Here is a 12,628-nt window from a genome sequence, read left to right as displayed (position 1 = left end):
CTTTCACTTGCGTATTTCTACATTGCAATATTGATACTTTTACTTGAGTAAAACATGAGAGTACTACTTCCGCCACCACTGTACCTGGGTGTGCCCACGCACAGCACGCGGCGGTACCCCAATCCCGCCAAGGTCGCCAGGAGGAAGTTGGCGCTGCGGTCGGTGAACAGGTACTGGGCGTTGCTCTTCTTGTTCTCCAGCGGGCGCAGCAGCGTGCTGGGCCTCCTCAGCTGGGCGGCGGCGACCTCGGTGGACTTGTGGGACGCGTGGGCGTCCCGCTCGCCCGGCAGCACCAGCGTCTGACAGTCCTGGCAGAACGTCCTCTGACCGACCGGCTGGGAAGAGAACCTTTTCAACCTGAGGGGGGGAACAGTGGCGCAACGACATACCGTCAGGGAGACATTCCATGGTCAACGATGTGTGTGTATGTATGTATGTATGTATGTATGTATGTATGTATGTATGTATGTATGTATGTATGTAAATATATATATATATATATATATATATATATATATACATACATACATATATATATATATATATATATATATATAGTTTAACCACTTGAATTATAACACTTAAAGGAGTAGTTCACCCAAAAAATTACTTGTTTTCTATCAATTGTACACCCCATGAAGCCTTGAATCCATGGATTTATTTGTGTTTTTGTCGCATTACTAAGCTAATAATTTGATTCCCGTCTCCTACCGGCTAATGTATCTGGTAGGAGACAAAAAGTAGATTCTTTGTGTCTCCTACCGGAAATACACCCGGGCATCAAATTATTGGCTTAGTAATGTGACAAAAACAAAAATAAATCCATGTATTCAAGGCTTCTTGGGGTGTGCAATTGATAGAAAATAAATCATTTTTTGGGTGAACTCCTCCTTTAAAGATTCTACACCAGGGGTCTTCAACGTTTTCAGGCCAAGGACCCCCTAGCTGAGAGAGATGAAGCAGGGACCCCCTCTATATTGTATAAAATTGTGTTTCAGATTCCACTTTTTTTGTTTACTTGGTCTGCTCTTTTTTCCCCCTCTACACCTATACCTCTTTGCCAAAAATAGCCGATCTACAAGCTCACAAAGCCTCGCAGCGCGAGGCGTTGTGAGCTTGTAGATCTGCTATTTTTGGCTAAAGTTCTCCTCAGAAAAGGGATGCTAAGGTTCAAGTGGTTAAGGTAAAAAAAAAAGAATCATATCACACAAAGATTTGGCGGACCCCCTGTAGTAACTCTGAGGACCCCCTAGGGGTCCCGGACCCCCTGTTGAAGACCCCTGCTCTACACCATGAATTTAAAAAAAAAAATCTAATATTTCATATCATATTGTTTATGTCCCCAACGTTTTTCAAAAGGTTTGAGCTTAAATCAAGCCTCAGATATACTCATTCCAACTAACTTCTCTCTGGCTTATAAAGCACTTTCACCTGCAGTTGGAACTTAGAAAGAAACTTGGAACCGCTAGTGACGTCACTTTCGGGGCTAAATCAGTTTGACCTGTTTTGAGACCAATTTACAGAAAACCCCAGATATGCTGTGAAAGCCTGAGTGTTCAAACTGCGGTATTTATGGGGATAGAAGAGAGGTAGGGGAGACCAAAAACACACGAAAAAGAAGGAAAAGTTAAAATTCATGGTGTAGTCCCTTTAAATATATCGTTGCTGTCGGGCAGAAACCTCTTATGTCCATAGTTTAGCTTTTTGTGTTTTTTCGTAAATTAACAGCCTGCTTGATAATACTACAGTGTCACACAAAAGCATCAAAAGTAGCAGATCTCTAGCTTGCTACTTTTGCTGTTTCTGAATTTGAATCCTGAAAAGTAACAGTTTTGGACCCGACAGAGACGATATACATTACAGCACATGCAATATAAACTATACTACCTATACTAGGTCCAGTCCTTTTTTCAACACCAAATGTATTCACCAACTACAAAAAGTGCTCCTCAGAGCTCAGGTCTCCGTCAGGTAGGTTATCGTGGGCCAGCAATGTTCGGAATTCGCCAATCAGGATGGAATATGAAAAATCGTCTATAAAAGCCAGATGTGAAAAATGCAGGGCAAAGGTTTTTCCTTGGCCTCTAGGGAGTGCACATACAAAGTTTTACACAGATCGGAGCGGTTATAGGTAAAAACACAAATCGGCCTGTTATAGCACCACCATGAGGCTGATTTGAAAAGTTTCAAGTGCAATTTCACGGAAAGTGCATGCTGTGTTCATGATGTGAGGAATTTTGTTCAAAACGGCGCACTCCTGCAAACTTTGGAAGCCAACCTTAGCCAATCAGGATGGAATATGAAAAGTCCGAAAGACCCGTTTGGTTTAATGGCTATAGAGATACTGTGTACCGATTTGCGTGACGTTTGGATCAAATCTGTAGGAGTACTGTCACAAAAAGTTTCGCAAAGATCGGCCTCCTGGTGGCGCTATAACAGGCCCATGTGAACATTTTGGGGGAGAGGTTCTGCTCTGGCATCCAGGGAGTGTGTGTGCACAGTTTATCTGCCATCAAGCCAACGGTGCCGGAGATTAGCTGTTCACAGACAGAAGGACCGACGGACACACACACATACACACACACGGACGGATGGAGAGGGTGCAAAACATAGTCTCGGCAATGCCTTAAGGCAGGGGTCTTCAACAGGGGGTCCGGGACCCCTAGGGGGTCCTCAGAGTTACTACGGGGGGTCCGCCAAATCTTAGTGTGATTTTTACATTAGCCACTTCAACCCAGCATCCCTATTCTGAGGAGGAGAACCTTAGCCAAAAATAGCAGATCTACAAGCGCACAACGCCTCACGCTGCGAGGCGTTGTGTGCTTGTAGATGAGCTATTTTCGGCAACGTGGTTTGGTGTTGGTTGTATGAAATCTATGAAAATAAAATTGTATACAGTATGTATGTTACTGGGGGTCCCTGCTTCGTCTCTCTTTCAGCTAGGGGGTCCTTGGACTGAAAACGTTGAAGACTTAAGGCCTGGCGGAGACAAAAAAATAGCAGATCTACAGGTGCCCACTCTTCCTTAGTGCCCACTTTGCTTGTATCCGGCGTGGTTAACGGTTACCTGTAGCAGTACTCCTTATGGGTGAACGGAGGCCTCTTGGACTGTCTCTCCATCTCCCTGGCCTGGAGCCTGGCCTCTGACACCTGGTGAATACAGTCCATCCAAACAGATGCATGACAGTTGTCAATGAAATAGCAACACTGCCCTAAAAAAATCACACCCTGTGTGAAGTGAGTGGTGCCTTTGATGAGCCCCGTATTGACCCCCGTATTGATGTTGTCATCAATGTTTGTGGACAGACATACATACATACATACGGACACACGGACAAAGCCAGATATAGGAGTGGTTGCCTTCGGCACCACTCAAAAAGCCAAAGAGCGCCATTTGATGGATATTGTGAGAATAAAGAATTAAGTCTTTAAAGTTTCCTGTTCAACCAAAAGTACAGTATAGTACTCAATAGGGTATGTTGTTTACGCATCTGTGTCATTTTTAGATTTGAGCTAAAAAGCATCATTTTACACTTTGGCTATTCAAAAATAGCAGATCTAAAAGCTCATAGCGCAGCACCGAGTGCCGCGCTATGAGCTTGTAGATCTGCTATTTTTGAAAAATCGTGAAAATGTGTGCAAATCTTTGAATATATATATTTTTACGAACATATACGCAGGGGTGCACATAACTGGTGCGCAGGTGCGCATGCGCACCCAAAATAAAAAATGCGCACCACATCAGGCGACGCGAGGCGCTTTTGCGCACCAACTCAACTCAACTCACTCAACCCAACAGCTGGGACAGGAATTTCCAAGCTTTTATTTTTTAGCAAAACTAAAAAATAAAAGCCTGGAGATCGAGGCTAGGAATTTACTTCCTGAAGCCACACTCACACAATCACTCTAAAGCACCCGTCGGCCCCATGTACAGCCATTAGGCGGAGGGGTAGAGATATGACTCGCGTCGCCTCGCATCGCCTCGCATTGCCTGGCTGCGTGCACGCAGCCAGCAGCGGCTGTTAGAGGCACTCGTCACCGATGATGAACGCACCGTAATGGTGCAAAATATGCCGTGAACGTCCCAATCTGGCGGATAAAATCAGCGCAGCAGCACAGGGCACCAACCTTGGGGGCTTTATGTAACAGCATGAGAAAAAAAAAAACGGCGAAAATCGGCGGAATTTAGAAGCAGAGCGTCCTTTTTTTCTCGCCCCCCCCCCCCGTTGACAAAACTGTCCGGCGGGCACCGTGCTGAACCCCCCCCCCCCCCCGTTGACAAAACTTTCCGGGCTGAACCCCCCCCCCCCCCGTTGACAAAACGGGACGGGCGCCATGCGCACCAAGTCACATGTCCAGGTGCTCTTCTGCGTACCAGACCTAAAAAGTTATGTGCACCCCTGCATATACGAACATTTTTAACTAAAATCTTTGCTTTTTGGGCGTCCCTGGAACAAAATATTTGGAGATGGGGGTCCGCGGCGAAATACATATAATTTTGGGGGTCCTTGACATGAAAAAGATTGAGCACCACTGATATAGAAACATACATTTTTTCAGAATACTGTTGGGATTTAGGAGACATAAGAATCGGCTTCAGACACACACACACACACGCGCGCGCACACACAGATTATATAATTAAATATGAAATTGTTACTATGTTGTTACTTGAGGTACCATTAAGTCTGTTTTGTCATGAGGAATTACACCAGATCATTGAGATTGATTTTTAAACATTGGTTTGCATTTTAAGTTTTTAAGTGTTTGATACCGTCATGTACTGTGATACGTTTTTATGTCATGTGATGCCTACTGTACCTTGTCATCTTCCCACTGGAAGAAGTTGCAGTCCTTTCTATCTCTGCATGCAGAGCAAGCGTAGAACCTCCTGCCCTTCTCCTCTCCTCCGCACGCCTTCTCAAACAGCAACGCGGGACCTGGGAAGACAAAACGCATGTAACCCATTAAGACCTGAGATACGATTCTACGAATGTCTTCTAGATCCTAACAGTTTTCTGAAACATTTATGTTGCTATAATATCAGTGGTGCTCAAAAATGTTCATGTCAAGGACCCCCAACATTATATGTATTTGGCCGCGGACCCCCAACTCAAAATATGCAGTTCGAGGGACCCCCAGAAGCAAAGATTTTAGTAACAAATGTTCGCTTTAAAAAAAATGCTATTTTTGAACATATTTTTAAAACATTTTGAATACTTTTTATCTTTTTTTTTAAACACAAATCTTCTCTTCTAGGGGTCCCTGGCACAAAACATTTTCCGATGCGGGTCCGCAGCCAAATACATATCATTTTGAGGGTCGTAACTATGACCAATCTGAATGGTAGAAAATGTTAATACAATAAACGAGTACATCTGCAGCAGTGTATCCCTACTCTTCCATTGAGGCATTGATTTGCATTGTCAACATTTTACCTTGCAAAAATAAACATTATACACTTTCACTGTAAAGGGTTTAATAACAAAGCTTACAGTGTTTGTTACGAACTGTTCCACAGAAGTAACAGATTCTGACTGCATTACAATGATCAAATCAGTCAACAGTAACAAAATAAACGTTACAATATTTGGACTGTGAGAATCAAGGAATGATGGGTACAATTTCACCCATTAAAACGCTAATAGTAGGTCTACAGAAATTGATTTGATGACTGAATTATCAGGAGACATCAGGAGAGTCCTGCTGGATCCAGCCCCCCCCCCACACACACACACACACACACACACACACACACACACACACAGAGCTTGCAGATCTACACACTCACACAGCTTGTATATCCACACACACACACACACACACACACACACACACACACACACACACACACACACACACACACAGAGCCTGTAGCTGTCACACACACAGCCTGTAGCTGTCACACACACAGCTTGTATATCTACACACACACACACACACACACACACACACACACACACACACACACACACACACAGAGAGAGAGAGCTTGCAGATCTACACACTCACACAGCTTGTATATCCACACACACAGCTTGTATATCTATACACACACACACACACACAGCCTGTAGCTGTCACACACACAGCTTGTAGATCTACACACACACAGCTTAGATCTACACACACAGAGCTGTAACAGATCTACAAGCTGTGTGTGTGTGTGTGTGAGTGAGAGAGAGAGAGAGAGAGAGAGAGAGAGAGAGAGAGAGAGAGAGAGAGAGAGAGAGAGAGAGAGAGAGAGAGAGAGAGAGACACCGATATAGAGAGACCGATATAGAGAGAGAGAGAGAGACAGAGTACTTTGTAGTGTTACTTTTCCTCTTGGTCTTACCGTGCAGACACTCAGGAGCCTTCTTGTCTCCATCCTGCGGCAGAATGACATCTATTCCCAGCCCGTCCTCCTCATCAGCCCCGTGTCCGTCCATGTTGTCTTCAATACAACACACTGATCTACTGGAATGACTGGATCTTAACGCTCAGACTAAACGCACGAAGCCACCATGCTGCCGCTACTGCACGTTGAGGCGCGTGGATTCGACGTCACTTGTGTTTTTGGACAACAATTCTACGTCACCCGCGTTGCCAGATTTTGTGAGAGAAACAAGCACCCGGGTCAATGAAAACAAGCCCGTTTTTTTGCGGGGGAAACAGCAGATCTGCTATTTTTTCAAAAAAGATATTTGGGGGGGGAAAGTGAAATTTTAATAGTTTTGAAACATTTTAACAACACAAATCTGGTACGGGGGTTTAGCACGAAATATTTTCAGATGGGGGTCTGCGGACAAATACATATTAATGTGGGGGGTCCATGACATGAATATGTTTGAGAACTACTGGTTTAAACAACATTAGGAAACAAGCCCAAATAAGCAACTACACTTTAGAAACAAGACAAAAAAAAAAAAAAAACTACTAATATTTACAAGCAACCTTACAGAAAAACAAGCCCAAATTCGCTTATAATAAAGTGGACATGGCAACACTATACGTCACCTCTTCCGGACTACAAACTGACTACAATCTTCTGCTTCCTGGGGGAGTTTCAACTGTAGGTGCATACCGCCATCTGCTGTACCGGCGTTTACACTTCAATACAATTCACTTGAGGACATAGGATTTATATCACACAATTTAGGGACTTTTTTTGTGTCCTCTTTCTTTACTATTATTAAAATATCATTTAGGCTTAAATGGATATTTCACTTTCTAATAAAAAATAAACTCAACCTCACGCATTAGAAGGACATTCTAATGTGTGAGGGCACCCTGATTTTCCATTACTTTTTAAATGTATTTGTAATGTTTATTTCATTTGAAAGTGAAATATCCCTTTAAGTATTATTCCTCTACATCCAGGCAGGGATATACTACAATTAAAGGTAGGATAAGTGATGTATTTTAATCAAGACAAAATGTTTTCTTGTTAAAAAGGTTAAAGCACTATATTCTGATAGTAATCATTGCTATAGAGTGTTTGTTCAGTAACAAAGCAAAGCAAAGTTTGTTGTTTACCCAGGGTGTCGGACTAAGCACGAAGCTTGTTTCCAGCCGGACCCTGCATGGAAGCCTTGCTCAAGGGCTATTCAGCGGTGATTCATGATTGATGTGATGAATTGGGGAATCGAACTAGGGACCTTCCGGTATCAAGGCCGCCCCTCTAACCACTAGGCCACCGCTGCCACTAACAGGAGTCTCCCTGTCTCTCCAGCTCTTTAATAAAAATAAAACACAGGTGGGTTGCAAATTTCAGATGGGGGTCCTTGGCCTGAAAAACGTTGAAGAGCCCTGCCCAATGGATACTATCAAAATACAGTGCTTTTAACAAATAACGTTTTGTTTTGACCAGAACACTTATCCTACCTTTAAGGATAGTGTATTTTACTCATTGTTGGGCTCGTTATACAAAAGTGATATATTACTCATTACTTTTTTTTCCAAAAGTAATATTACTTTACTTATTATCCTACTCCCTGTCAACAGAACACATTACACATTACTTTTTTTTGTTACACTTCACAAAATATTTGTGGGTTTTTCTACACACAAAAAATCCTGTTGGGACATGTCCATTTGGTTACATTTGTACACGCAAGGGAATTAATTAACACCAATGATTTTACTGAGTTTAATAGACAGTAAAATATGATGCGCATGTAAAAAAAAGAAGCTACATACCACAGGCTGCACTTCCATGAAGTTAAGCCGCAGAAAGCATTTAGATAGATGGACCGTCTCATGTCTTCAGCTGTCTTGGACTGCCAAAATAAAAGCTTCCTCAGATCAACTGGAGAGAGAAAATGGCTGATCTGCAAGTTCACAATGCGTCACAGCCCGATGCAAACCTGTTTATACCATCGTATTGCAACATTGTAATAGTGTATAGATCCTGTATCCCCCTGCGTCACCACAGTGAGGCGCAGTTGAACTGAACGCGTAGCAGGTACCTCATGCGGGTCTGGGCAGGGTTGTAGACTATGTACTCGTTATAGAGGAGGGAGTAACCACCGTCCTTCCCAACCCCCGTCTTCACTCCTGGACCCATGGGCACGGTCATGCCGTCCACGGTGACGGAGTTTTGAGGATCGGGCGCGATCTGTCCCAGGCCTTTGGTGCTGTGTTTGCGCGCGGGGAGCCTGTGGGCCTCGTAGTCGGCAGCCAGAAGCTCGTTGCAGTCTCCCAGGGCCACCTCGTTCAGCAGCAGTAGTCCGACGTCGTTGCGCTGGCTGGCAAAGCAGTAGTTGGCGCTCTTCGACGACATGTCGGAAAAGTAGATGCCTTTTCCGAACATGTACCCAGTGACGGGGGCTTCCGGCGGGGCCACGCGCAGCCCCTGGCTGAGGATGCCGACCCAGTTGGACAGGCGAGAGCCGTGCCACAGTAGCGTCCGGTTGTGCGTCTGAGAGAGGAAGTTGTCCCTCTCCCCCTCCCGGCACACCGAGAAGATGTCCAGCACGGTCATGGTGTAGCCACTGTGGGTGGAGGCGTGGGTTGACCGGAGGTACTTCTCGATCACCTGGTACTCGTGGCTGGTGGAGTCTAGAGGTTGCAGCTGGCAGTGGAGGGATTGGTACTGTCTGTCTAGAGGATGCTCTGCACTGTCTGCACCGGACTGAGCCATCTTCACAGCAATCTGGATGTCACTCAGCGCCTCCAATAGGGAAATCTTTGCCTTCAGTTCTTCCCGCGTGCGGATTACCGGGGGTGTTTTCAACCCAAAGTCATGTGGGATCCGTGTGTAGAACTGGTTGCACGCCTCCAGCAGCTCCTGATTGCTACCGTTACTCTCTATGCATTCTTCAATCTTCTGCAGGGCTGTGTAGCCCGCGCGGATCTGCTCCGAGGTCAGCTTGCCCAGAGGAGCTTTGCGGATGTCAAACTTCATCTCCAGCACACACTCCTCCATGGCCTTCAGGTCACAGATGAGCTCTAGGAGTGACCGAGTCTTCACGTCCAGCTGGGAGGCCTTCTTCTTGGGCACAGTGTCCACCTGAGTGAGGTTCTCCTTATCATTGGTGTTGTAGTCTACGAACACCATGTCATATTTTCCGTCCACCTTTTCGAAGCTAGCCCTGTCACCCCAGTCATTCTTGGTCTTGTCAAAGAACTTTTTCTTGAAGACGTCTTTGGCTTTCAGCAGGTCTCCCCCACAGGCTGTTAAGCTGTTCTGTCCAACTTTGCCCACTCTGCCCCATCTCATCCACACACTGTAGGACCTTGAGCTGTCATCTTCCAGAAGCTGACTCAGGTAGTATTTGTTGTTGTTGAACTGAAGATTTGTCTGGTTTAACATCACGTCATAAACATCGTTTCCTTCACTGTAAACATGAGCCCTGCCGACTTTGGCTTTGCATTCAGGGTCCACAGGAGCCTTGCCTTTCATGAGCACCGTCTTGACAACCTCTTTACTTTCCATTTCTTCTATGGACAGCTCTTTAGTTTTCGTCTGAGTCTTTCCTGCCCCTCTCTTCTTCTTGCTGACTGGTTCATCCTCTGTCTGTTCCTTTTTTATTTCAACTTGACTCCCATCTTCACCGGCTAGGTCACTTGAGTGTATCTTCCTTTTGTTCTTGGTAACAGGTTTAATCTGGACCATCTTCTTCAGGTCAACCTTGTAGGCTGTGCCAGAGCTCGGATTTGACAGAGATTCCCAGGTTGTTTGTAAAAATAATGTTGAACAGCAAATGTAAAAAAGAGAGTGTGTTAAATGCGATAAAATTATCTTCTCTTGCTAGTGTCAGTGAAATGTTGTGTCTTTAGTCAGTTGTTGTTCATTGAAGCAACTCTTATTAACTCAATGGCTCTGGTCAGTACTATGACGTCAGTCATCTCCATATTTGGTCATATCGAGAGACCGGTACACACACATACACTTACACACACAGAAATTCCTGGAATTTAGAAGAAATTTGAACAAGTTTGAACACGTGGATACACAGATATTCAATGCATTATAGACAGGTGCTGCAAGCACCAGGTGAAAGAAAAGTGGTTCAATTAGAGAATGTTACTGTAGTAGAAACCTTCACTTCTCCCTCAGTAACTAGTTTATTTGTGCCTGTGAGCAAGGCACCAAACAGTACAGTATATATTTTCAGAGCTCCTGTGTATAAACCTCAATCCACTGATAAAATTATTGTACCAGGCTGTAGCGTTGTTCCTATTGAGCTTTCTTAACAAAATATCACCATAATGAAAAACCATTGTAACACCTGTGAAGGAAGTAACATTACACAACTATTTAAATCAATTAGTGCAATTTTTGGAATGATGCCCGTTGTGAACACATGCCCTTCCGCTTATGCAATACCTGTTGTACCCGTTGTACCCGTTGTAATCATTGTGTTGTGAGAGTACTTAGTGCAGTAACCTCCCATACTTGGAGGCCAGGTGTCGGGACTATTGACGTCATATTGGTGACATCAGGGATCTTCATACAATAAAAGGGACACAGACAGATAGTTTGTGGTTTGTTTCACCCATTACACCTCTGTGTCATGTTATGCGGCGTCTCCTCAGCTTTACTACATCATTGCACCGGACTGTCCCATCGAACGTTCTCTCATTCCGCTACATGCAAACTGCAGCGATGTCTACACTTCTTATCAACCAGCCAAAGTACGCCTGGCTCAAAGAGCTGGGTCTTGCTGAGGACAATTGCGGTGTTTACAACGGGACATGGGGAGGAAGAGGCGAGGTCATCACGTCATACTGCCCAGCCAACAATGAGCCCATTGCCAGAGTACGCCAGGCAACCTTGGCAGACTATGAAGAAACTATACAGAAATGCAGGGAAGCTTGGAAAGTGTGGGCAGATATTCCAGCGCCCAAAAGAGGGGAGATCGTGAGACAGATTGGCGATGCACTTAGGAGGAAGATCAAAGTTCTTGGAAGCTTGGTGTCCCTGGAAATGGGCAAGATCTATGTAGAGGGAGTGGGAGAGGTGCAGGAATATGTCGATGTCTGTGATTATGCTGTTGGCTTGTCCAGAATGATTGGTGGGCCCATCCTCCCTTCGGAAAGGCAGGGCCATGCCCTCATTGAACAGTGGAACCCGGTGGGTATAGTGGGCATTATCACAGCCTTCAACTTTCCTGTCGCAGTGTATGGCTGGAACAACGCCATTGCTCTCATCTGTGGTAATGTCTGTCTGTGGAAAGGAGCCCCCACCACCCCTCTCACCAGTGTTGCTGTGACCAACATTGTAGCTGAGGTGCTTGAGCAGAACAACCTGCCCGGTGCCATCTGCTCCATGACGTGTGGAGGCGCCGATATCGGCGCCGCTATGGCAAAGGATGAGCGTGTGGATCTGGTGTCATTCACCGGCAGCACTCACGTGGGAAAAACGGTGGCCATGATGGTGCAAGAAAGATTTGGCCGTCAGTTGCTGGAACTTGGCGGGAACAACGCTATCATTGTGTTTGAGGACGCCGATCTGAATCTGGTGGTGCCCGGAGCTGTCTTTGCTGCTGTGGGAACAGCTGGCCAGCGCTGCACAACCACCAGGAGGCTAATGCTACATGAAAGCATTCACGATACGGTGGTGGAGAGGATCGCTAAGGCCTACAAACAAATCCGCATCGGCGAGCCCTGGGATCCCACCACCCTCTATGGGCCTCTTCACACCAAGCAAGCCGTTGAGCAGTACCTGGCTGCTGTTGAACAGGCCAAGCAACAGGGTGGTACGGTGGTGTGTGGAGGCAAGGTGATAGAGTGCCCCGGTAACTATGTGGAGCCCACTATCATCACAGGACTGGCTCATGACGCTCCCATTGTCCACACTGAGACCTTTGTTCCCATTCTTTATGTTCTCAAGTTCAACATGGAAGAGGAGGCCTTTTCCTGGAACAACGAGGTCAAACAGGGCCTGTCGAGCAGTATCTTCACCAAAGATATTGGTCGAGTTTTCCGCTGGCTGGGCCCCAAAGGGTCAGACTGCGGCATTGTGAATGTCAACATTCCTACCAGTGGGGCTGAGATTGGAGGGGCCTTCGGTGGGGAGAAACACACAGGAGGTGGGAGGGAGTCCGGCAGTGACTCTTGGAAGCAATACATGAGACGGTCGACCTGCACAATCAACTACAGCAAGGACCTTCCCCTGGCCCAGGGCATCAAGTTTGAGTGA

At 45.6% G+C, this 12,628-nt stretch overlaps 3 protein-coding genes across 3 annotated transcripts in view; 1 reads left to right on the top strand and 2 right to left on the bottom strand.

The window, feature by feature from the left end:
* The window catches only part of zcchc4 (zinc finger, CCHC domain containing 4), a 32,255-nt gene extending 25,729 nt beyond the window's left edge, over positions 1–6,526 (bottom strand). Inside the window, exons 1-4 of the mRNA XM_084043456.1 lie at positions 6,338–6,526; positions 4,822–4,940; positions 3,068–3,150; positions 85–357 (exon numbers count right to left, since the gene is read on the bottom strand). Of these exons, the coding sequence (XP_083899582.1) occupies positions 85–357; positions 3,068–3,150; positions 4,822–4,940; positions 6,338–6,431 (569 nt within the window). The 5' untranslated portion in view covers positions 6,432–6,526. The remainder of the gene's footprint in view (positions 1–84; positions 358–3,067; positions 3,151–4,821; positions 4,941–6,337) is intronic.
* Positions 6,527–8,407: 1,881 nt separating this feature from the next.
* LOC311034530 (poly [ADP-ribose] polymerase 2-like) lies at positions 8,408–11,002 on the bottom strand (the record flags this gene model as incomplete). The annotated part of the gene is made up of 2 exons (XM_084042409.1): positions 8,408–10,133; positions 10,983–11,002. 2 exons carry the CDS (start codon positions 11,000–11,002, stop codon positions 8,408–8,410), a joined length of 1,746 nt encoding a protein of 581 aa, XP_083898535.1.
* Positions 11,003–11,092: 90 nt separating this feature from the next.
* On the top strand, positions 11,093–12,628 carry LOC311034979 (alpha-aminoadipic semialdehyde dehydrogenase; the record flags this gene model as incomplete). Its single annotated transcript, XM_084043022.1, has 1 exon — positions 11,093–12,628. One exon carries the CDS (start codon positions 11,093–11,095, stop codon positions 12,626–12,628), a length of 1,536 nt encoding a protein of 511 aa, XP_083899148.1.

The sequence above is a fragment of the Gymnoscopelus microlampas genome (genome assembly GCF_963454915.1).
Source record: "Gymnoscopelus microlampas genome assembly, chromosome: 19".
NCBI classification, from domain to species: Eukaryota; Metazoa; Chordata; class Actinopteri; order Myctophiformes; family Myctophidae; genus Gymnoscopelus; species Gymnoscopelus microlampas.
Note: the sequence above shows the minus strand (reverse complement) of the source record. Positions and strands in the feature narration are given on the sequence as shown.